At 42.8% G+C, this 25,624-nt stretch overlaps 1 protein-coding gene across 2 annotated transcripts in view; it reads left to right on the top strand.

Moving 5' to 3' along the window:
* Positions 1–829: 829 nt before the first annotated feature.
* Positions 830–25,624, top strand: part of Prrx1 (paired related homeobox 1) — a 63,949-nt gene continuing 39,154 nt past the window's right edge. For both annotated transcript variants that reach the window (XM_051147720.1, XM_051147721.1), the window contains exon 1: positions 830–1,398. In XM_051147720.1, the coding sequence (XP_051003677.1) occupies positions 1,158–1,398 (241 nt within the window). In that variant the 5' untranslated portion in view covers positions 830–1,157. The remainder of the gene's footprint in view (positions 1,399–25,624) is intronic.

The following is a 25,624-nucleotide window of genomic DNA, read 5'->3' as shown; positions in this document are numbered from 1 at the left end:
GCCTCACTGTTCTCTCCCTCCTCCCTCCCTGCCTCCCTCCTTCTCTCTTGCTCCCTCCCTCTCCCTTTCTCTCTGCCTCTGATGTTGGCAAAGGAGTTTTCTTAATCAGACTGTTTTTTCGGTCCGAGGGAAAAGGAGGAAGGAGAGTGTGATGGAGAAAGGGGGTCTGTAAAACGTCAGGCGCCGCACAAAGGCTTTGCCACGTAATTACAGGCTCCTATTAAGTGGAGATCTGCCCTCCCAGGGGTCTCCAATTTTCTTGTATTCCCTACAAAGCCTTCTCTCCATGCCAGTCTGTGCCTTTTGAAGTGCCAGAGAGCTTCTTGATCCAACTGAGAAGGGGAAAGGCTCTCGGCACGGAGAGGGGGAGAGAGAGAGAAGGAAGGGGACCCGCCACCCTCCGGCAGACTCTTGAAGCCCCGCTTCTTTATTTCTTATTTTTTCCCCCTCCTCACGAAAAGTAAAGTGAGAATCCTGCTTTCTAATACATCTGCAAGACATCATTCTCCTGAAATTCTAGTCACTCCCGAGAATCCACAGGAGTGCAGAGAGGGGGAACGCGCTTTCGTGAAGACATTTGAAAGCTGGAACAAGCCTTCTTCTGTTGGTGCTTGAACTCTTGCCGGGGAATAACTTTTTTTTTTTCCCTAGCCCACTTTGATTCTTTTCTCCACCCCTTCTGTCTTCTGTTTGCCTAACTCCCCGGCCTACTGGCCTCCCCTTTCCTCTCTCCCCCTTATTATTATTTTTAGTGTCTGCGTGTGGACGCTTTTTGAGAGTTGGAAGGAATTTTTTTCTTCCTGATTTAAGCATAAGGTTTTTTTTTTTTTTTTAAATTTTAACTTTTCGGTGTGGATTATCTCTCTGGACCGCGCCGGACTTGGTTTCAGCGAAGCAACCAAGGCTGCGGGGGAAAGTTACTGGTGCCGGAAAGTTCTGCTCTTCAGAAGGGGGTCCCTGCCCTCTGTTCTCCTGAGCGCTCTCTCTCTCTCTCTCTCTCTCTCTCTCTCTCTCTCTCTCTCTCTCTCTCTCTCTCTCTCTCTCTCTCCACTCCCCCCTCTTTCTTCCCCACTCGGCTCCTCTCCCCCCTCACGCCCACAGCGTTTGGTGTTGATTCGAGCGGGAAGAGGGGGGTGGGTGGGATTGGAGGGGAGACCATGACCTCCAGCTACGGGCACGTTCTGGAGCGGCAACCGGCGCTGGGCGGCCGCTTGGACAGCCCGGGCAACCTCGACACTCTGCAGGCGAAAAAGAACTTCTCCGTCAGTCACCTGCTAGACCTGGAGGAGGCCGGGGACATGGTGGCGGCACAGGCGGACGAAAGTGTGGGCGAGGCAGGCCGGAGCCTCCTGGAGTCACCCGGACTGACCAGCGGCAGCGACACCCCTCAGCAGGACAGTGAGTGAGGGGCGCGTGCTCCTGGGAATGTGTGCCGGGGACAGCGGGTGGAAGCCCGGGAAGGGCGGCGGGAACGTGTTCTAGGTTTAGGTTTCTTGGATAGGTGAAGAGGAGAAAGTTAAGAGTCCTGGGAAACGTGGCTGGATCGCAGAAATATTGGTGAGAAAAAGAGGGCTCGTCCAAGGGTGTAAGCCAAGCGGACGGATGCTGGAGAGAGGCCCTGGAGGCCCAGGGACATTGGGAGGCCAGGCGATTCTAGGCAGGGACTCTGCAGCCGCCGCCAAGGCTTCATTTAGGTTTTGGGCTAGAGAGGGCACCCAGAAGTCTCACAGGCAGGACGTCCACGCGGAGGTAGGAGAGATCTGGCCAGCGCATAAACTACACAGACAACTCAAGTTAGAGGAACCAGAGGGCAAAGACGCCTGCTGAGCTTGGGAGCTCCTCTCCTAGGCGCCGAGGGGAAAGCACTGTGTGCCAGGGGAACCTAGAAGATGAGGTTCAAGTCGCACCCCATATGCGTGTAGCGCAGGCCTGGAAAAGGCCTAGGGTACCAAGAGAACACCCCAGCCCTAGTCGCACAGGCTTGCTCTCTGCTCCCACCTGTCACCGCTACCTGCAGACTGGTTTGAGACAGCTAAAGGCCCATCTGTTAGGGAAAACCTCTTTAGAAGTAAAATCGGAGATTGTCCAGCTTGATCTCGCACCGCGCTTGTACTGGGGAATCTGGGCTCGAGGGCTGCAGGCCCAAGTCCTTGCACAGCATGGCCTTTAGACCTCCAGAACAGTCTATGTTCAAGCTGCCTTACCCGCCCTCAGTCACTGTCGATCTCTTCCTTACGGAATGTTCATATCGGGCTTATTACTTGGCTTTACAAAAAAACTGTCTGAAGGTCTGTATGTCCTGGTCTCTGAGGATGTATCACACTTGTCACCTGGTTCATCCCAAGTGGCCGCTACTCACATGCACACAGATACTCCCTTCCCTCCTGGAGACAGTAAGAGTCTGGACCTAACAGAAAGCCCTAAAAGGACCTCTTTCCTTGTCATTATACACTGATGGCTCTTTTGTGAAATTGGGAGCTCGGAGGGCCCTCAGGCACTCTATGATTCTCTCAAGACACTGTCCATCTTAGACTTCCAAATAACAAATTTTTAAAGACATTCAAAGCAAACTGACACCAGAAAACAGCTGGAGATGGCTCATGGGCACAGTTGGCTGGAGCCAGGCTCCCTGTGCCCTGTGCCAGGCCACAAGAAAGCCCTGTCTTGTCAGGGTACTGTTGCCTCCTAGTTCCACAGCTTTAGATACTGCAGCCAGCTCGGACTGGATTAGTTCAGATGACCATAAATCTGGGGGACAACCAACTCTGGACTGGGCCTCCACTGAGTGCCACAAGAGCTGAAGGAAGAGATTTGAACTAACCATTTGAATTACAGAAACCACTCCAAACCAGACCCAGGAAGAATCACTGTTCCCAAGGCCTGGGTAAGGGCTAGGTTTAGAATTGTAGTCATTTTGTGCAAGGTTTGGGGGGGGGGGAGTTGATCCTACTGTGCATGCCAGCATCTCATGGATAAAGTAGCTGAAGCTTGAATTCAATGGATTACAAAATGCTACAATTACTTAAAAACCTTTCACTAGGGAAGATGTAAAACAAAAGCTAGGAAGATAGCACCTAGAACCCCAGCTATCGCTGCTTTGTGACTGTCAGGACAGTTTGCAAATGGCTTATTATTGATTCCCAAAGTTATCACTGTTTGAAGAATTCAATGTTGGATACACACACACACACACACACACACACACACACACACACACGACTCCAATAAAAACCAAGCCTTACAGAAACTGCTGTGTTGAAGACCAAGGTGAGCAGGGAGAGGGGGTCATAGTGCTCTTGGCTAGAAAAGAAGGCTGGAGCGTCAGAAATGCAGCTCAGAGACTGGCCTCAGCAAGCTAGAGTGGCAGTCAGCATTCAAAACTGTGAGGCTAGCAGGGGACACAAAGTATGGTTTTTGCTTGTTTTTCTTCTTTAAGGAAGCCATAGGAGAAGGGAGCTTGGGAAATGCTGTGGTCTTACAGTGGGTATAGAGGAAAGCTAGGCTAAGGAAGCCATTGGGGGAGCTAATCTGGAGCACGGGTGTACTGAACATGGTTGAAATTGGGAATGGTTTTTGTGAGACCCAGGCCTAGGGCTACCAATGTCACACCATGCAGATGAGTCTCCTGGGCAAGCTTAAGGTTTTCACCAGAGTTGGGGGATCTTTTGCCCACAGAAAAAGAGCAATGAATCTATGACTCTGCTGGCATTGAACTCAGCCCCATCTCATACTTAGAATGAGTAGAGAGGGCAAAGGAGAGAGGCCCTAAAGAGGAAACCAAGCCCCCTAAGGCTGGCTTGGGGAAATGAACTGCAAACAGGATGGTTGCCAGCTAACACAAGTGCAGGGTAAGGTAAGGGGTATAAGTGACCAGCACTTAGGACACAGAAAGAATTCAGGGAAACAACGCCCAAGCACAGGGCTGACTTTGCCTTTCCTGGGGATGGCCTGCAGGGCTGTACTAAGACACTTGTGTTTTTTGGAAACAGTTTTTCCCCCTTCTCCTTAGAGAGTGATAACTAATGGCAGGACCCTTGTACAGCAGCTCTGTGGATGCCCATCCTTACTCTTGGGCACAGGTAGAGTGCAGAAGAAGTTGAGAGCTACTTGGGAATCAAGGCCTGTGGGGTGACACACTACTCTCCAGCTGAGGGTAGACAGTAGAGCTCAAATTATAGACAAGAAAGAGGGGAGTCTGGGATAGAGGAGGGCTGTTGCTGAGATCTGGCTGTAAGGGATTTAGGGGTCACAGTAGGGGTCACAGGAGATAGAGAAGTTCACAGCCAGTCAGGTGCTAAGAGCTGGGAAAGGAAAATATCCTTCAAAGCGGTGGAAAACAATGCATGGATGCTTTAGTTTCCCAAGTGTATGCAAACCTGGCCTCTCTATCCATCTGGAGGAAATTAGCATGCAGGTAGGGTCTAGAGATGACCTCAACAAGAGATACTTAATTTTGTAAAAAACCTGCATTTTAACCTGGTCAGTTATTGTAAAGAAAAAAAAAAAAAAAAAAAAAAGAGTCCTTCCTAACCTCTCCCATCATATGTCAGCAATCCTGTCCTCTCACACCTGCCCGGGTTGGGAGATGATACCCAATCCATTTTCTTTTCCATGGAAGGTGTGCTTTTTGATTATTTATTGATTCTCTCAGCCTGGCATATATTTTTTTCCCTCAAACGTTTTGGTTTCTTTAACACTGTTAAAAATCTACAGCTAAAGTAGAGGAAGAACCCGTGGCATATGAACGGAGGTGATGGCAGAGCAGGGATGAGAAGGAGGGGAAGAAGGAGTCATAAAAACAGGCAGACCTACTCTTGAGGGAACAGTTCATCCCGCTGTCAACTTCTTAATTTCAACTTCTGCAAACTCTTAAAAAAAAAAAAAAAAAAAAAAAAAAAACCACGCCTGTCTTCCACGTTCCCAACCTCTAAATTAGTGAAACCAGATTGTCTTAATAAGACCTTTTGTTGGAAACACATGTACTCATAAAAAGGTAGACAGAAAGTCAATTAGACACGCGCGCGCGAGCGCACACGCACACATTCACCAGCCGGCGCTAAGTGTGCACCCGGGCACAGCTGGATCCCGGTCCGCAGTGGATGGAAAAGTGGAACAGCAACAGCGGTGCGGGAAATCGATTTGTCACAAAGGGAGAGGTGTAAACGTGGGCAAAGGATGATCGCCCTCCACATCCACCAGCCCCATTCCCGCTGGCCCAGCTCCCCAATTCCTCTAAACCAGAGGAACGCCCAGGAGAGCAGGAACATTCTCTAGGGCGCTCCCCAGTTGGAAACTGCATCAAAATAATATCAATTCCCCCTCTCCCTGCAGCGCCTCATTTCGCAATAGCTGTGGCGCCAGACGCCTCTTTTCGCGGCACCACCCTGGGGTGTGTGCCCCCCGCGCCGTGCTGGCACTCTGAATTTGAATCCAGGCCCCAATGATCTTAATTCAAAATGGAGATAATAAAACGCCTCTTTTTAAGGGTGGCTGGAGAATTCTCCCTTTATAGGAGCAGCGGAAGAAATCCAGGAGCAAGGGGGTCCCCCACAGCAGCCTAATGCAAAGGCTGGCGGGCGAATTGCTTATTTTACAAACGGGCAGAGAGCATAGTGGAGTTCTCTTAAAATTTTCAAAGAGAACGACGATCCAGCAACTTAGAAGTTTGGGGACTAAGGGCAACTTGGGGTTGTAAATGTCAGGGAATTGAGACCCTAGGAGCCAAGGACTCAGGCTGACCAGACTCCTGGAGTCTCCAGATAACGAATTTTAGGCACCATTGTCCTTTTTCCGGGAGACCCTTCCCAATTCCCCTTACATCCTAGTCTTAGACTGCTCAGGGGCCGTCGATAACCTTCCTTAAGAGGCGCTCAGAGCGCTGGGCAGCAAGGCAGGCCCCCAGTGCATCACAGCAACCTCAGAAGTTGCTTTGTCTTTCCAGGGCAATCATTTTAGATTTTACAGCAGGAGTGAATAAATCATCCCTAAACCAACAAATGCCACCTCTTAAGCCCTCTGGGAAAACTGTCTATTCCAAAGCAGCGGGTGCTTTTCTATTACATGGACTCCGGAACCAAGTTTTTGTATTAATTCTGGCCAAGATTAAAGGAAGAATTTTGACCACCACTCCAGGCCAGTAGCACCAAGGAGCCCTATGTACAAACTGGCGGCTGTAGATTTTCAACTAGGAGGGTCCCTAGACCAATTGGATGTATTATTTTAAAGAATTTACAATTCTCTTCCTATGCGGTGTTTATCCGGGTTCACTACCACAGTGAGGGAGCCTCCACCAAGGCAGGCCCCTAACCCTGAGGTGGAGAAAACACTGGGGCTGCTGGCACCCGGTTGCTGCAAACTTTTGTGCGCTGGGTCTTGCACTGTGACCCCAGGGAGCCTCCAGTCTAAGGCTCCATCCTCTTTGCATGCTGTGGAATGTTCGTTTTTTATTAACCCTGTGGAAGAGCCACATGAGGAACCACTTTGAAACTGGAAGGGGTATTTATAGAAAAGGAGATAGGTTTTTGCATTGTGTTGGAGGCAGGCAAGAAGAGATTGCCCCCTACACAGTGTTCTCCCCCTCTCCAACCCACCTTCAGAATAAAACGTATGATATGGGGGGGGCGGCAGGATGGCACAGGCCTTTAATCCCAGCACTCAGGAGGCAGAGGCAGGTGGATTGCTGTGAGTTCAAGGCCAGCCTGGTCTACAGAGTGCATCCAGGACAGCAAAGGCTACACAGAGAAACCCTGTCTCGAAAACCAAGAAAAAAAAATATGATATGGATCTCAGCAGACTCTATCCAACTCTTGGATAGAGAAACATTTATTTTTAAAAAATTATTATTTTTGTTGTTGTTAAGTGCCCAACTCTCTATGGCCATTTTGTGTTCCAACAATCAGAGTTACCTTTAGAGTATTATTATGACTGGCCATCCCTTGCCCATTTCCCTGATCTACTCTGATGTTCTGAAGTATACCTTCCACAGATTTCCTGCCATTTTTCAAGAAAAGGAAGATCTGTGTGTCTTTGGTAATGGTATTGATGCATGAAAATTTGGATTCTTGGGGCAGGGAGGGGGGAAAAACCTTGGTGTGCAGGCTAACAACACTCTAATGAAAAATCAATATTCTGAAACAGAAGTGAACATGTCAACAACTCCCTATGGCTTCTTTTTTTTTTTTTTTTTTTTTTTTTTTTTCTAAATGCAGCTTCTGGTTAAGCCAGTCCAGGTGAAGCTATCAGGGGAAGGACAGCAGGATAGTCATGGATGTTTCTGAGTTAGCAATTTATTTTCACGGAATGATGTCTCCGCTGGTGATTGAATATTAGTAGATTCTTGTCATTAATAGATTGAAGTCTCAAAGAAGTATTTGTGCAGACCTTTATGGGATATGGATTTTTAAAATTACATATTTTATTAGCTTGACATCACTTAATTAAACAAAAACAAACAAACAAACAAACTGAGAAGCTGGTTCTGGAGAGTGACAGCCATGGCAGTTTAGAGGAGTGAAATCATCTCCACAGGTAATCTCTCGCAGGGGCTTTTTATCAACGGAACAAGCTTCTTGCCAACAAATAACACCCACAGTAACCTTTTACAGGAGTCTGAAGATGGTCCAAATTTTATAATTCTGTCATCTCTGGGGTCCTCAAATGCAGGGCAAGGGGTAGACTTGTGACCACATACATTCTTGGGTCCTCAGTGTCGAAAGCCCTTTGCAGCACTGCAGAGTGGGGAAAGCTTGATTCCTGAGAACCCTGGACTCCTTTTTATGATCATTGGGTTCCCTTAGGCTCAACTTCAACGTGAGAAGTAGTAGTGTTCTGGTGTGTGTGTGTGTGTGTGTGTGTGTGTGTGTGTGTGTGTGTGTGTGTATGTGTGCGCGCGCGCACATGCTAGGTACAGAGGAATTGCTTGAACAATTTAAATTTAAATTTAAAATAAAGCAGTTTTTAGCTGCTTTTGTCTCTGCCCAAACAGTGATGCAAACCCACCGACTCCACTTCCACTCCTTTCCTGATAGTCCAAAACTCCCTGCCTTTTGCAGGGTAGGACCACCAGCCTTGCCTGACTGGTTCCTCCTTGCCTTTTCTTTCCAATAGGGGGTGCAGTTCTCCACAGCTGAGGCTGTGAAGCACTCTGCCAAAACCAAAGCAAAGCAATCCAAACAAACAAAACAACAACAGCAACAAAAACAGCTCTAGACCAGGAGACACAACCTGTATCCATCTTCTCCATGAATGGCCAAACATAGGAAGGAAATGTCCATAGGTGAAGACACTGTTAGAAAGACCAGTTCTTCAGTTATAGGCTGCTAGAACTGGTGCCTGGGTTCTATGGAGGGAGCATGTGGAAATGAGTGTAATTGTGTGTGTGTGTGTGTGTGTGTGTGTGTGTGTGTGTGTGTGTGTGTGTGTGTGTACACTTGGCTGGTATTAGCAAGATGTTTCGAGTTGCAATATACGCCCTTGGAGTACCTGGAGTCTTCAAATAGGACAGGAAGTCTGGCACCCTGGAGTGAGGATAACCCTCTTCCCCCAAAGGAAGGCAATAACTGCCTTAATACGTACCCGACACTGAAATTTGAACACGGGAAACTACTTCCAGTCCCTAAGTCTGACCCTTTCTGGCCAAGCTTCGAGGACTTGAGGGTAAATTCTTAGCCCCCTTTGTAAATTTCCTAGTTGTTTTTTTAGTTCTCGTCTTACCAAATGGTGGCTGGAACAAGACGAGCCAATCCTCGGAGCGGCACGACGGAACGAGGCTATTGGTGTCTTAGGGTTGATGGCGGCGAAGACAGACTTTTCCAGATAATCTGACCTGAGGTGTTTAGTAGAAGTAGAAGCGGGAGGCGAGAGCGTCAGCGCGTGAGAGCATTTGGCTCCTGCAGCTATTTCCTCATGCCATTAGATTTTACAGGACCGCGCAGTGCTGGAAGGAGGTATAGTTATACACAAGCATAAAAACAGATGGGTGCTCTTTCGGTTATGTTCTGAGGATGCACAAGGAGGCCAGATCTTTTCAAAGGAGACTTAGAAATACAGCTTCAAGGCCGCAGGGCCCAACTCAACCAAAACCGGTGCCAGGATGTGCTAAGTTCAGTCAGCTTGACACTATGGGCAAAGTGTGGCCAGCAGTAGGGACATGCAGAGAACCACTTTCTCTCATGTTTTCATGCAATCTTTTTATGTTAGTCCAATGCCAGTGGGGATGGCTCGGGCCTGGTGGGTGGTGAGAGACTCTGGCTGCATCATTCTGCTCTTTTTACTCTGCCTGCTTTGTGTCTGCCTCAACAATCTCCATGCTAGAACTTAAAGCATCCCTTAAATATTATGTTCCAGAATCTTTGGAAAGAGACGGGGTGGGTGTTGAGCTTGAGTGTATATATATATATACTCTGCCAGATAGCTACCTGCATTTTTCCTCTCTGCTAATTCTATTATTTCATTTTTAATTGGGGGGGGGGCGGTTCTTGAGACAGGGTCTCACTATGCAGCCCTGAGTACCTGGGAGCTTATTATACAGGTGAGACTAGCTTTGAACTTACAGTGATTCTCCTGCCTCCAGCTCCCGTATGTTAGAATCATGGGCATGTACTACTATACCCAGCCTCTCCCAGTTAGAAACTTGTTGGTTATTATGGTTTGGGAGATTGTTCCTTTTCGGGGTAACTAGTTTACAGAACTGATTCTAAATCTTTGTCCATCGTCATTTTCACAAGTCACAATTAACCCAGAGCAGGGGATGGCAGTACATATAATTATGTGCATTCCAACTTTCTGTCCACTCTCTGTCAGCTTTTCCTCCACAAGTACTACCACGCACAGCTCATGGCAGCAACGACACAACTGGTTGTCTGGTTGTCTGTGCTCACTAGTGCTTAGTAAGCACGTGCCATACCAGGCCTTTCTTATCTGCTGACATGACTAGGCACTCACTCATCTCTCCTACCCGCTTCCGGCTCTTTGCCTAGGCCAGCCCTGCCAGCAGCCATGTGCATCTTATCACTTCCTGTTCCTAGCTAGACAGCTATATTAACGTCACCAATCTATGCATGCAGCCAGCTACTTGATATTCTTGTTCCAAGGTCGCAAAAGTGCTTTGGCCTCAGAAATAACAAAGTGTGGAACCCCTTCCTTTGATCCTCAGATAGGTTTTCCTGTTTTCCTTGGTGGCAACACGTGGCAGAACTGAAGCCCTTCACACCCATCCCGTACTCGCACTCTCCTTCCGTTATGCCTTTGCTGGGCTCCATCTCTAGTTCTCTGCGAGTTTACCTTTAATTTCCACCTAAATCCCTCCCCTTTAAAGTCCCTACCGTGTCTACCTGCACCTCCTCTTTCTTTCCTGCCAGCTCTCCCCACGTGCATGCTTGTCTTTCCCCACGTGTGGGTGGTGAGATGAGCACTGTGGAATAAATCCTTAAAGGCAAACCCACAAGGAGCCTCACCACAGTTTCTCCCACAAATACATTGTTTAAAATCCTTAGCTCCCCCATTTCCTTTAGTATGTGCAATGGCTTTTCAACCTTTTCAGCATCGAGGATGAATGGCTTACCTTGGTCTTTTTTTTTTTTTTTTCCCTTAAAATCATTCCCTATAATCTTTATTTCTATTCTTCTCCAGTAACTTTCCCTGTTCACAAGCCTAAGCCCTGCCTGAAAGAAGCTGGCTTGCTGCCGTGCCCTCCTATGCCTGCTGGGCAAGTGTATTCCTATGCGCCAGCCTCATTTCTGCGTCTCAGCTTTTTATGTGAAAGGAGCTGGTTCTGGAACATGCTACCTGCCAAGGTTCTGGTCCCGTGAGACTTCTCTGTGATACCCTTGCTTAACTGCAGTCCCCGCAAATCTCCCTGTAAGAGCTTTCCCTCAGTGTGTGTTCTAGAGACACTCAGTGCTTCCACACAAACTGTTTATTTATTTTCTAAGTGTTTTTGGATTGTGGATCTACCTTGGGGATTTTCGTAAGATTAAAGACTGGGGTAGGGCATATTTCCTTAGATCGGGTATAGACATGTCTGCGTGGAGGCGTTCTACTGACCTGTCTTTCTCGCTGTAGGGATTTTATTGTTGTTGTTGTTTTATGTTTATAAAATAAAAACAAAGTAGTGTACAAGTGCATTCTAGAAAACTATATTCATGTACACTAAAGTTTTAAATGAAAAAGTAAGGTTGCCATAATTTCACTACCCTGAGGTAAATACAATTAATATTTTGACACTGAAGTGTTTTCCTTTTAGTTTTGTTAATATGATTTTTTGATTGTATGGCATTAACATGTTTGATGAGTGATTGTTCTTTAATCAGTAAAAGAGTTTATAAGCCCATTTTCAAATATCCTGTTTCTTTTAAACAAGAAAACACATAAACATTTGTCCCACTTGTTCTCATCAGTAAAGTCAAACAAATAAACATGCAAAAAGCACACAAAGGTCTCTGGAGGATTATGCAAGCCTTGGCCATCACAGCCCATTCTCAGCTTTCTCAGCCTCTAGTGGAGGCATCTCCAGCCCAAAGTCTTTCAGAATGGCTTCTTTTTCTTTTCTGACTCTTCTAGTTAGGAATCTTCCCTAGACAAAAGCACACATTTCCTGAAGGTGAAAAATCTGCCTCGAATCTAAATGATGCCCCAAACCATGCTCAGAGAGAGGTTTTCCACAGGGCTAATTTTGACATGATTGCTAAGGAGAATGTCCACCAAGTGAGCACAAAGTGGAGATAGATATGGGGTCTTAATTGTAGGTCCTTGGATCTTGCATTTCCTTTTTATTAAATGTTGAAAGGTCCATACATTTATTTCTGCTTCCTAGAATAATAGTCACAGTGGCAGATTCAGTAACCAGTAAAGCATTTTGACAAACAAAAAAGCATTTAAAAAAAATAAGAACAAGGATAATGAATTATATCCAACCACAAAGTTTCGTTTAAAGTGATTTATTATAAGGAAGATAGGAATTGTTATTATGAAGCCTTTTAAAAAACCATTCCAAGGGAGAGTATTATTAAATTCTTTGCCCTGTGACAACAAACATTTTATTGAAGGGAAATATTAATAAGAATGCCATGCTGACTAAAAAAATTTAGTTTATGAATTAGAAGTATTTATATATCTTAATTTACTCTTTCTCTTTCACATTAGAAGGAATACAGCAAGCATCATTTTTGAGAATTAAAAAAAAAAAACAAACAAAAAAACAACCCACATTTACCAAATAAAAAAGTTTCTGGAAGTTCCCCACGTTGCCTTCTTCTGAAGGAGGAAAAAAAGAACACCCAGAGAGAGGCCTGCCTGTAACCAGATGTGCCTCCCAGCTGCTCTAATCCTCAAGACTGGGGGAAGGCCGCAGGATGAAGCCCCAACACATTTAAGAAATAAAACGTAATTTAGTTCATTAATCATGGAACCGAATTTTGCTGTTTAGCTAGACATATTTCAAAGACTGAATCCCTTCTGACAAGAGAAACAGAAAATAATATCTCTGCACACTGGTCTGTTACAATCTGTTCTGAACCGCCCCAGGGAAGGAGCAAGTTTCCCCAAGTGTGATCATTTTTAGGAGCTTTATTTAAATGTTTATCTTCATCTTTCCCTTTACCTCTGTTATTCTGTTTTCTTGAGATGGTACAAATATTTATTTTCTGCTGTGTTTGAGGTTTGTCTGTTTGCTTTTTGAAAGAACAACACTACTTTGAGAGAGGACATGGAGCCTAGGTTGGGTTGGTTAGGCCTGGTAGTGGTACCTGCCGTAACTTACGCTGCTACCTTATTTTACTCAGGTCCTTAATTACTTGCTCGACTTAACTCTGTCATAAGGTATTAATACATACAAAATGTAAAACTGTTTCACAAGTATCAAAGGACACACACTTGCTGCTTCATTCTATAAGGCCAATTCTGAGAAGTAGATGGAGCCAGGGTAATTTTTTCAGCTTACAGATAGGAGGGGTTTTTTTTTTGTTTGTTTTGTTTTGTTTTTTTTAATATATGAAATCTTGGTGCATTACTCACTCTCATGATCCCATTTTAGTTCTTTTTTTTTCTTTTTTTCATTGTACCCCACCGGGACCTTTGATGTCAACCAAATTGTTTTAGGTGCATTACTCGCTCGGGAACCGATGTCAATTAAGAATGAGGACTCAAGCAAGCTACTTCCCAATATGTGCCCAAGCTGTACAAATATTTTAAAAGTAATCACTTTCTTTGCTAGATCAGTGTCCTTTATGGGAATGCAGTAAGCCAAGGAGGAACTGTGCTTGTAAAAATAAAAGAAAAATAAACTGGGCGCAGTGGTGCACATCTTTAATCCCAGCACTCAGGAGGCAGAGGCAAGCAGATCTCGGTGAGTTCAAGGCCAGTGTTGTCTACCTAGTGAGTTCCAGGACAGACAGATAGACATAGTGAGACCCTACCTTGAAAAAAAACAAACAAACAAAAATAAAGTAAAATAAAGGGCTGAACATACATGCATTAAGGGATGGTAAGAGATGGAATCTTTCAAAATTAATTTATCAAGAAAAGATCAAAAATTTAAAAATACAATTTATTAGAGTTATGCCAAGTTCTCGAAATGTGAAGGATCTTTGGAACTGGCAATATAGGTCAATATGAGAGCATGTGATTATTAATATTCATGAGAACAAGCCCTATAAAACACACACACACACACACACACACACACACACACACACACACACACACACGTGCACGCACGCACGCACATACACACAAAGTGAGAGATGCTTCGTCTGGGTCTTAGAGGTATTAGAAATTTCTATGTATTTACTGTGGATTCAGAGAATTCTCTGTTCAATCATGATCCCACCATGCACTTATGACTTGATTTTAAAACAACCTCTAGGTCTCAGTGTCTGTGCCTATAATAGCACCACATTAATATGGATGACCAAGGTTCACTCCTTATTATAAGCAGTGAATGATGCTTTCACCGGGGTTGCCTAAGCCCATCGGAAAACATAGATACTTACATTAACAATTCATAACAGTAGCGAAATTACAATTATGAAGTAGCAATGAAAATAATTTTATGGTTGAGGGGTGGTCACCACATCATGAGGAGCTGTATTACAGGGCCACAGCGTTAGGAAGGTTGAGAATCATTGGCTTCGATAATGAGACTGCAAAGTGCTCAGCACTCCAGTACACTTCCTGTTGTAGGCACAAATACATGCTTGCCTTTTTCTTATTCTGCACTTAGCCCAAACATCTCTGACAAGTGTCATTTATCCCCAGCTTGGTTATATATTCAGTGTGGTTTTCCAGTTAATGCTGGAAATTAGAATATTCCCATACTTTGGAAGTCAAACCCTTCCAGGATGTCACTGACAGGGTGACTCAGGCGATATCCGTTTTTAATCCACAGTTAGAAGCTGATGCCTCTTGACTTTTCTTGTGATGCTCGTAAGGCTCCACCACAAATGCCACCATGAGTGCTAGGTGTGTGTCTGCCTTAGAACTTTCTGGATAGGATCCTCTCTTTCAGGCCCTGCTCACCCTGCAGTGAGTGCTTCAGGGGACACTGGCACTCTTTATCCCCACCGGCTTTGGTCACCGTCATGGGCTTCTGGATGGTACATAGATCATAGGACACACAGCCAGGGCACCAGGTATCAAGACTATTAGGCTAAGGCCTGACTTAGTAAGTTCCTAGGGACACACTGTGACACATTCTCCCTGTGTTGTCGCATTTCCAGTGTAGCTCTGACTACTCCGTCGAGATTTCTGTGGAGCTTGCTAAGCTTTTGTTCAGATGTAACACGACGTTTACCATGACTACACGTACATTTTCCCTTCCCTTACCCAATCTCAGCTTCCCAATGATTTGTGCAATATAAACACTCTACCCACCACCTGATATGTGACCTGCTCTCTTAACGTTCCTCATTGGCATCTAATAAGCCTAGAGTATGCAAAGACAGCACGTCTATGTCACGACGTACCTAAGACACTCTCTCTCTCTCTCTCTCTCTCTCTCTCTCTCTCTCTCTCTCTCTCTCTCTCTCTCTCTCTCTGTCTCTCTGCTTTGTTTTTGACCAAGCCATTAACAATCAGATCTCCCTGGCATTTTCAGGCAGTGGATCTTTATGACTCACAGCTGTGACACATGTGGAGCAAACCAGTTTCTATGGGCGAGGCATTTGGAGAACAGTTTATTGCAAGGCTGGTGTGCCTTCCCTGGTGTGGTCCAAGGAAGCAGCTTGCCATTTCCTCTTTTCAAGAGTGGAGCCTGATTATGCCCCCAAACAGTCTCAGTGACTGAGGCAAAGATCAGCTTGATATGCTGAGAATAAATGGCAGTCTTATTTGCTGAGACTCATTTGTGTGTTTTTTAAATAGTCTTCATTTTATGATCTTTGCGGTATGTGCTAGGGTACACAGCTAATTCAGGGTTACCATTCTCTTCAGAAAGTCCTGGAATTCTTTCTTATCTAGAAAAACCTTCTTTTGACCCTTGTTTTCATAATCTATGTGGTGTTTATATTATCCCAATGCTGGTAATTTCTACTATTCTGAAGAAAAGGAATTAAAAAGAAATGCACGCTCATCTGACTATTTCTCTAACATGGTTACCCTCCTTCCTAGACAAACTAGGTTCCTTGGGATCAGATGATCCAAGAGACACACTTAGGGCTCCATCATATCCAGGGAATGAGGCTCTCCAACAGCACACATTTTAAATGTCACAAGTGAGTTTTTATATGGCACCAAATTTGAAACCACTTAGACAATTTTGATCCATGGAAGTTGGTATCAAGTAACAGAAGGACATTCTTCCTTGTGACAATGGGTGGCTATTTTGCTCCAAAGTGTCAATCTCGTGCCATTAGCGAGATACATGCTGTTTGAAAGGAGGCACATGTTTTATGCCTCAGAGCACCTGTAATGATGCTTTTTCTGTAAGGGTTGCTTTAAAATAGCTATTGAGTAAGTGAAAAAAATTATGCACTCAGCATGCATAGGCACATAGCACTGTTCTAAAAAGGAAAGAAATACACTATAGAGGAATGGACAACTGTCCGAGTGCACACTGTTGTCTCAGAACTTAGTTATAAAGAAGCATGCTTTGGAAAAGTGGTGACCCGACACGCAGATAGTTGCATTTGCAGTTTAATTTTAAGTCTACATAATTCTCAGATGAAAGTGTGCTGCCTTTGGGAAGTGGGCACCCATCCTCTTCTTCTTTCTTTTCAAAAAATAAAGTCTTTCTTCACCTTTGGGTAGTTGTTAAAGGACAGATCTTGCAACACTTTGAAATTTTGATTTGGTTCAGCAAACCAAGTTTTAAATTACTGTCCTTTGGATTTATAAGAAGGCTGTATATGAGATGTCACCATAACTTCCCCCAAATGTAGCTTGTTCCATGGCAACTAAGTTTGTTGCATTAGTGACATACTTGGACTTGGCATATATTAGGGCTAGATCCTCAATGTCCCCCTTTAAGTATGTTCCAAGAATCTTGTCTCAAATTGATCTTCTATTAATACCAAGGAATGCTTTCTAATAAAGGATATGTCTGAGTAGATTGGTCTCCAAACGGTGCACTTGTTGGTCTTTCTTAACTGATACAATGTTGGCCTAATTAGAAAGAATGACTTTTAGAAAAACAGAGTGAGTTTGATTTCAGTAAGCTCAAAGGGAAAAAAAAACATCAAAAGTGGACCCTTAAAGAATGAGATGAGCCAAAAGCAGGGGCAGAGGCCTCCTGGACCCAGGTCTGTAGCAGAGTTTACTACAGAGTTCTAGGCCTCTAAGCCCATCTGGGATCCTGTGGTGACACAGCCTTTGCTCTGGTGGTCTATGACATCACCAGAACCCCCTTGGTGAAATTACAGCTTCATAATTCACAGCTCACTCCTGCTTATTTCACATTTAATCATTTGTGAGCACGCTGGCTGCCTACCCAGGGGAGCTACGTGGTTATGCTTCTGCACATCTCCTGGTTATATAACTAGGTATATCAGAAGCCGCTCACTGCGTATCATGACATCTCATGTCTCAAGTCTTGCAAATACTGGTCTGGCTTATGACTGTCCTGAAGTTAGCTTGGCTAACTGAGCTTTTCAGTGAGTCTTCTTATTTGAGACGGATAGTTACTAAAGCCAGATCCTGGCTTCAGGGCAGTTTTCTGAGTAGCAAGCGTGCTTCCATAGACAAATAATGTAATATTATCTTCTATAACACAACTAAGACACAAGAGTCTATCCATGTTAATCCAACAGGGTATAACATATCAATGGGAGCAAAAAATGCTTCTGGGTAAGCAAGGAAACTCTGGACTTTCCTTCATATTTCTTTGTGTTTGTCCCTGAAGCTCAGAAATAATTCTACTTAACTAGCACCTTTGGAGTTCTCGTTGGGATAAAAGTACTAAAGGAAAGAAACCGATATCTATTGAGCACGAGCACCCATCATGGAATAGACAGTGTGCTGGGTGGTTTATATTAGTTGAGTGTCTTAAGTGTTCATAACAATGTTAAATGGTAGAGATTATTGTTCCACATGTGTGTGTGTGTGTGTGTGTGTGTGTGTGTGTGTGTGTGTGTGTGTATGTATGTATATGACTCTTATACTCAATGGATGCTAAGCCTCTTGCTTGAAGCCCTGAAGCTAGTTATCGGCCGAAATCAAAACTAGTCTTGACCCCTCAGGTACATTAATACCCACTATCTTCCACTATTCTCTACCTTATCTTTTAGTAGCTGAAAAAGTAGTTGAGCTGGGCCTAATTTTTTTGTGGCATTTATTCAGTAGAATACTAAGCTGAACACTGTGATAGCAAGTTATACACTGAGATTACACATTTAAAATTTCAAAGAATCCTTTGAACACTAATGCCTTTGCCAAGAAAACCCCTAATTATTATAGAGGCTTTTATGTCAGGTAAATAGAAAACCTGAAGTTAATTACAGGCCTCAGTAACTTAAATGAATACATTGAGTTCTAGAGAAGAAGCCGAGGTGAACCAGAGAGACTTGACTTTGACCAACAATCTTGCCAACAGCATGACTATGAATATGTCATCAAGCCCTTTTGGGTTCTATCTCTATGAAACAACAGTGACAGAAACAGTAGACTCTGAATATGCCATTAAGCCCCTTTGGGGTCTAGGTCTATAAAAGAGCAGTGACAGAAACATTGTCTTGACAAGTCTACTGGAGGCTAAACAAGATGCCCATGACTTATCCATCACAGATGGATGTAACCAAGCTCTTTATTTGTTTCAGGTCTAATGTTGAGTTATTGAACATTGTGAAGGAAAAATGACATTAAAAATTTCTGGGTATGACTTTTGAGGGAGCTATGATATTTTGAATGTCTTGGACAGGATTTTATTTGACCTCTAACTTGACTGTTTAGATTTGCAAATTCATTTGTCCAAATGTGACGTTCTAAGAAGTGATTAGTTTCCAAGGAAACCTAAAATTATTAGTAAATGTATGGTGTACTTGATCTGTAGTGTTGGTGGGGGCAGCCAGAGTGCTGTGTCTTAGAATGAAATGATTTTGAGGATCCATGGTGAGAAAGAAATGGGTAAATGTCTCCTCTTCTTTGGTGTAGGACCCACACTAAGCCAAGCTTAGACTGTAGGGAGCTTAATCTCGGGATTGTCTTACTCAACAGTCTGTCTTCTGCATCTTCTGTGCACCCTCATAGCATCCTTTACAGAACAGTGTATGGTCTTTTGAAGCATACAGTAGATTTTAGTGCCTTCTTCTTCTTCTTCTTCTTCTTCTTCTTCTTCTTCTTCTTCTTCTTCTTCTTCTTCTTCTTCTTCTTCTTCTTCTTCTTCTTCTTCTTCTTCTTCTTCTTCTTTAAGATTTTTTATTTACCATTATGTATACTATGCTCTTCCTGCATATACACCCACAGGCCAGAAGAGGGCGTCAGATCACATTATAGATGGCTGCGAGCCATCACGTGGTTGCTGGCAATTGAACTCAGGACCTCTGGAAGAGCAGTCAGTGCTCTTACCCACTGAGCCATCTCTCCAGCCCTTCCTACTGACTCTTTTAGAGTTCACTATTAGGAAAATAAACACTTACAAATAATATATCCAATGGTCATCATTTAGATAAATACCTAGTAAACCAAATGAATCCCAGGCTTATAAAACTTACAGACACAACAAAATAGGAGGTCTGGAATCAACCCAGTAATAGTTGTATACTCCCATTCCAGGATTTCTTCCCCTTACTCATGGCTCCACACTGTTGGCAAATATGTCCTCAATACCAGCCATTTCATTCCTTATACCAGGTGTTAAAGCTACAACAGCCAACAGAAAAACTGCCTTTCTTTCTCATAAACTTGAAATTTTCCAGGGAAGAAAAGCAGTTAACAAGTAAATGAACAAATAACTAGATAAATAATTTAGTTATGATGACTATAGGTGAGTTCTCTAGAAAGAGAAAAGAAAAGAAACAGGCTTCTTTGAGCAAACAAGTGGATGAAAAGAAAAGGTAACCATGAGAAAAGGGAAGGAACAGGTATACATGTTCTGTGAGCATCCAGAGCACAGAAGGAAGGTCAATGTGGCCAGATGACAGTGCATGATGGGAACTTTAGAGAGGACAAGGTGAGAAGAATATGGCAGCAAGATGTCTAGGACTTGTAGGCTAAAGGCATGAGGTCTGTTTTCTAAGTATGGTAGCAACGGGAAACCATTGAGCAAGCTGTAGAATTTTATAATGTGATCCTGATTCTTTAAAAGAACAACAATGTGACTTTTCTATGAGACATGGACGTTAGAGAAGGAACACAAACCAGTTAGGACATTACTGTAAAGGTGAAGGAGAGGGTGATGGCAACTCGAAGCAGCCGTGAGGCGTAGCATCTTGAAAAGGCACGCTGGGCAGCCAGAATGTGCATACTGCAGTGGCATAGGAGCAGAGGCAGCTGGTCAGATTAGTAGACGAAAGAGAAATAAAGGGGGCATCATCGGCAGGGCTGTGCAGGATCCTTCCCTCACACCCACCTTCTCCCCATTTCTGTACCTGGATGTTCCCTTCACCGCTCCCGTGTGAGCAGTTGAGAGAGGAGAAGGCGACCATGTGAAATGGGCAGTTTCTGTCTGAAGTCCAGTACTTGAATGATTAGAGCTTGCTTCAAATTCTGCAAAAGCAAACTTCTTTGACATTTATCAAACACTAGCAGATAATATTGCTAAATATTTTAATTCAGATATGTGAAGACTTTTGTAACTGAACCTTCCCAAGAAGTTACTCATTTCCTGGTTGTGAGCCCCTCCCTTTAAGGGGTCTGAGATAGTGGAACCAAAGGTCCAAGATCCATCATATATTTTCTCCCAAAAACGAAACTGAAATCACACCTTGGATAGGCTGAAGCCAGGAAAGTCTGTCTACCAGCGGTCATCCCACTGGCATATTAATTGTGTTGAGCACCACATGAAGCATTTGGGACAACACTGAAGAAATCTATGACATGTCCTCTTGTCCAAGAGTACAATATCTTAGGAAGCCGGGCTTTAATAGTCCTATCCTGGGACTGCTGATACTCTAACTTGCTTTTCTTTTCCCTACCACTCAATGGTATCTCAAGATTTCAGCTAGACCAGCAGTTTTCAACATGTAAGTCATGACCCCTCTGGGGTCACATATCAGATGTCCTGCATATGATGTGTTTACATTATGATTTACAACAGTAGAAAAATTATAGTTATGACTTTTCTACAAAATAATATTACGGTTGGGGTCACTACAACATAAGGAACTGTGTTAAAGGGCCACAGCATTTGGAAGGTTGAGAACCACTGAGCTAGACACAGCTCAAAGCTTCCACACTTCCTCCGTTTTCTTCTTGTCTTGTTTCATTCCGAATGCCTGTGTAGCCTCATTTTCCAGGACAGGTTGTCTCACAGAAAGTGTGCTCAGATTTTTCTGTAGTACTTTCTGCGAGCTTGATATAATTCCCAACTATGTTGGTTTCAAATCTGTAAGATGCCACTAATTTGGAACCATCAGAAGAAACTGTGTAGCTTTCACAGAATATTTGCTATGCCAGATTTCTTAAGCACTCTGCCTCTTTTAGAGTATTTCAACAGAGAAGTAAGAATGTCTTGCTGCCTCTTCTGTCTTGGCATACTGAATCTTTTAACATGCTTTAAAATGTAGTCACTGCTCAGCACAGGAAATTTAATCTATATTTTGCCTAAGGCTGAGAGATCAGCTTTTTCATCAGGTCTTGTTTATTTGAGGTTCATATTTTCAGACTCTGAGCCTTCACAGATGTCTTCATTAATAAAAAATAAAGGGGGAAATTGGGTCAGGATAAGCTAGTTTACACCTACTGTGGCTGGACCACCCTGTTCATGGCCTGACACAGAAGAACATGAGGTGCTGTAACATGGGTCTAGCCTGCAGACTGAGATTGGGATATACTGTCAAAGGGTGACTACAGGCTGGATCAGCAGCTGGCTAGGGCCAGAAAGCTGACTCTAAGATAAGCTTAGTGGGTATGAAAGTATCTTCAGTTACTCTCGGTAGTTTGAAAAGTATTAATTTTGAGACTAAAGAGTTTAGAATTTGGAGTAAAAAATTTAGATTCCAATTCCACTTTTATTTCTGCTCAAGTATGCCAGCACTGTCCTCTACTTCATATTAAGAAAACAAAAAAAATATGATAATGCTTGCTCAAGTTTGTTTAAGCGAAGAGGACTATGTATGGTTTGAGGTCTGATGAAAATTTCTGTATAAATAATAAACCCTTCTACCTGAGATGGTAACTCTTTGTTTGATATTTATCAGAGACACAGAAGAAAGACTTCTTGGAGGAGGCGTCATTTGACTGGGGCTTGAGTATAGTACAATTGTTTTTCTTTTTACAAGTCCAAATGTTGTGCATTAAGAATAATATAAACACCAAACAACTGGTGAGGTATCTGTTGAATCCCATACAAACTCTCCCAGGACTGAGTGGTGTCTTGTGGGTCTCCTTGGCAATAGTTGACTTTGTGCTGTTCTGCCAAACTACAAATGTAGGGCCTTTACCTCTGGCTCTCTTATCTGTGTTAAACTCACTTAGAAATTATTTTCAGTAAGGCTGGGGATACAGCTGAGCTGTTTAGAGTGCAGACTATTCTTGCCGAGGAGTCAAGTTCCATTTCCAGCACCTACAAGGGGCAGCCTGCAACCATCTGTAGCTTCAGGTGGATCTCATCCTTCTGGCTTCCAGGAGTATGTACACTCACATTCACATACACACATACTCATAATTTTAAAAACAAATATATTTTTAAAATATTGTAAACAATAAATATTGACATATCTTTAGTTAAAAAGCACTTAATTTTTATGTTCTGGGTTTTTTGTTTGTTTGTTTGTTTTTACGTATAAGTTAGTGAGTGTATGATTTAGAGAATGGCAGCTTGGAAAAATCTTTTGGCCTTGGAGACCAAGAACCTAAGAAGGTAAAAGCAGGCAGCTTTGTTTTATAATTCACCTTTTCTTTAGAAGGCGCCATTATGGCTTGTAGGGTAGAATGAACAGGAAGGAAGAATGAACCATGCGGAAAAATATTTCTCCTGTGGTTTCAGCAAGGTCAAAAGTCTGAGAGTCCTGCAGTGCCTTGGGGAGTGGGCTAAGAAAGGTGGCTTGCTAGGGTTAGCCATTTCTGACACTTGAATTCTAGCCTTGTAGGGTGGCGGGAGCTATTTGATGAGGTCAGGGGAAGAGGTGGCAGAAATGGATGACATTTAACATGGTTAGACGACAGCAAGCAGCAGTCGTCTGTACAGTGGATTCCTTGAGAGACATTCCAGAACAGAGTCGCCTCCTAATTGCCTGCATATGGATCTCCTACCTCATGAATTCGCTGGCTAATCTACAGTAGACACGTCTTTCTTGTGTGCACATTAAATACTTTCTTTATCTCATTATCAGCCAACACAAAATTGCCAAGGCAAGACTAATCATAAGTGTAAACATCCCAGGAAAATACAGTAAACTAAAGTGAGGAAACTAGAATGCTTTTCAAGCACAAATATAGAACGTTTGGGCTATTGCTTATTTTGAGTAATGGAGCCAGAATTTGTTGAGTTCCTCAGAAATCATTATGTTTTGCTTCTTTGCTTAGGTAGAACAATGAAATATCAATTGGACATACCTCATCTCAAATGCAAATCATTTGAGGGTCTTTTTTTTTTTTTTTGCTAATAATTGCCCTTTTCAGTGTTAAAATGTTAAATAAAAAGCACAGTTTTAATAGAAAGAGCTTAATAAAAGATCATCTTGATCATTTGATTTCCTCTTTTTCTTAATAAGTCAGAATATTATAGGTAAAAAACAATATAAATATTTAACATGAACATTTCAGGGCCTCAAATGTAAAAACTGTTTTTCAAACATTCTATTAAAGGACTTTGAATGTGTATTTTGTGAACAGGTCTTTTGATGTTGCTAGGTAAAACTTTGGACTTTTGTTACACAGGCCTTCTTCTGGACTCTCTTTGGATAACTAGGGATGCCCCAGGACTTTTGTAAACACTCTCCCATCTTTTCTGTCTTAAGCCAACAGTTGAGAGTTTCTCCTCTGAGAAGTTGCAGCACACAGACGTGGCATGTGGGCAGGGAACAACGTTCTTTTTCTGACTCATTTGTTCTGAGTCTCCTTTCCTTTCCCCCAGAAGGAAGACTACACTATCTGCTCCCACCCCCACTTTATGGTGTTTTCATGAACACTGCATGAGCTAATGCATTGAATGTTGTGAGTACAATTCCTGTCCTGTAGAGAGTCCTTGTCAAGTCAAAGTTATTTTATCGTAAGTGCTTGGAGCTCATTTTACAACGAAACAGACACCATGGAGTTCTTTATCACTCATCCATAAAAACTGTGTGGATATTTCCTCGAGATATTTGTAAACATCTGGAAACAATTTAGTGTGAGGACACTTTAGGTAACTAGAGGGACTCGTTCTCAAAATGAGTATATAGTCTCAGAAGACTCTGAGGTCAAAGAGCAAGTGACCGAATATTCTACTCAATCCAAAAAGCTTTGTGGTGAGAGAAAAGGCATAAAGAAAGGAAAAAGGGAGGGACTCTGGAAAATAGATTTCGTGTAAAGTTAAGCCTCAAGGACAGCTTGATGAGAATCTGCTGCCCTCCTGTACATGGAAGTTCAGGCCTATAGGCACTACACCCAACCACTGGTGTGACCTTTGAATTCATTGTTCTATGTGCCAACAATTGTTGCTGTCATCATCATCGTCGTCGTCGTCGTCGTCACCATCATCATCATCATTAACCTAGAGACCTTTGAAAGTAAAATAAATCCTAGACCTCTAGACCTTCTATGGACTTTGAACTCACAAAGTAAAGTAGAAGAGGAACTTAGAGAGACACTGAACACCCAGGTTAGAACATGAGTTAGGAAAGTGTGATTTGTGTAGTGTTAATATTCGTTTCTGCAGCTGGACTACACTGGACTGAAAATTAAATTCTCTGACCAGCTCCTTTCCTTAAAAAGTACTTTTATTTTACCAACCCCTTTGAAAAAAGCAGTCAGATGGCTTTCATTCTTGCTTCTAAAGACAACTTAAAGTCATGCTTTCAGTGCTTTGCAACCTCTAATTTTCCTTGAAAATTAATTTTACATTTATGCTAAAGTTTACCCAGAATTTAGAAACCTATGTACCAGTAAAATTTGAGATTTTTTTTGAAAGTAGGAATTGCTTATGTAGATTAGTGAGGCTATTTAAATAAATCTACAATTTGCTATTTCATAGAACAAATTACTGTATAGCCCTAAAATAATAGTGAATTTCTTTTCAAAATAAAATGAGCATATTTATTTAACTTATGAAAAATGCTATTTGTACCTATTTTTTCCAATTTTATTATGAGACTTGAAAGTTGTCATTGTTCTGAGATGTGTGCACTGGAAATCACCAATGAAGATGTTCTTTGGTTACTGTCATTCTCTGTGTACTGGATAATTTCATTAATACAATGATGGGTATCCTTATTTTTTTCTATTATTTTAAAATTGGATCAACATGGGGAGACTCTGTGGAACTTTGCATAGTTCTTAGAATATGGTCAAGAAATGAATAAGCAAGTGAATCTCATAATGGCTAACACAGGCAACATGGCCTCAGGTTATGTAATACAATTACAGTTACAGTTTGCTTGATAAACAAGGCTTTGAGATCTGGAGTATGTTGGGGAAAGTAGCTCAGGTACTATAGTGTTCATATTATGGAGTGAATGGAAACAAGGTTGATTTCTGAAGCAGATTTATATATAAATCTCATTTGTGACCATATATTTATATCAGAAAATACCTGGGTTTTGAGAAACACTTTTAGCACGCAGTATAAGGTGTGAATATTTATCATCTTGAAAAATCATGGTAGCACTTGCCTATAATCTCTGTGCTTTGGAGATGGAGGCAGTGGTTCAGGAGTTTAAGGTCATCTTTAAGGACAATTAGGAGTTAACATTAATGGTATAGTAACTTCTTTGATTGCTTGCATACTTGCTTTTTTTGTTTGTTTTGTTTTGTTTGAAATAGAGTCTTACTCTGTAGTAGCTCAGGCTAGCCTTATATTTACAATGTAGCCCAGGCTGACCTCAAACTCCCTCCTCAA

Source organism: Acomys russatus, chromosome 6 (assembly GCF_903995435.1).
Source record: "Acomys russatus chromosome 6, mAcoRus1.1, whole genome shotgun sequence".
In the NCBI taxonomy this organism is placed as follows: Eukaryota; Metazoa; Chordata; class Mammalia; order Rodentia; family Muridae; genus Acomys; species Acomys russatus.
This window is presented reverse-complemented; position numbering and strand designations above follow the sequence as displayed.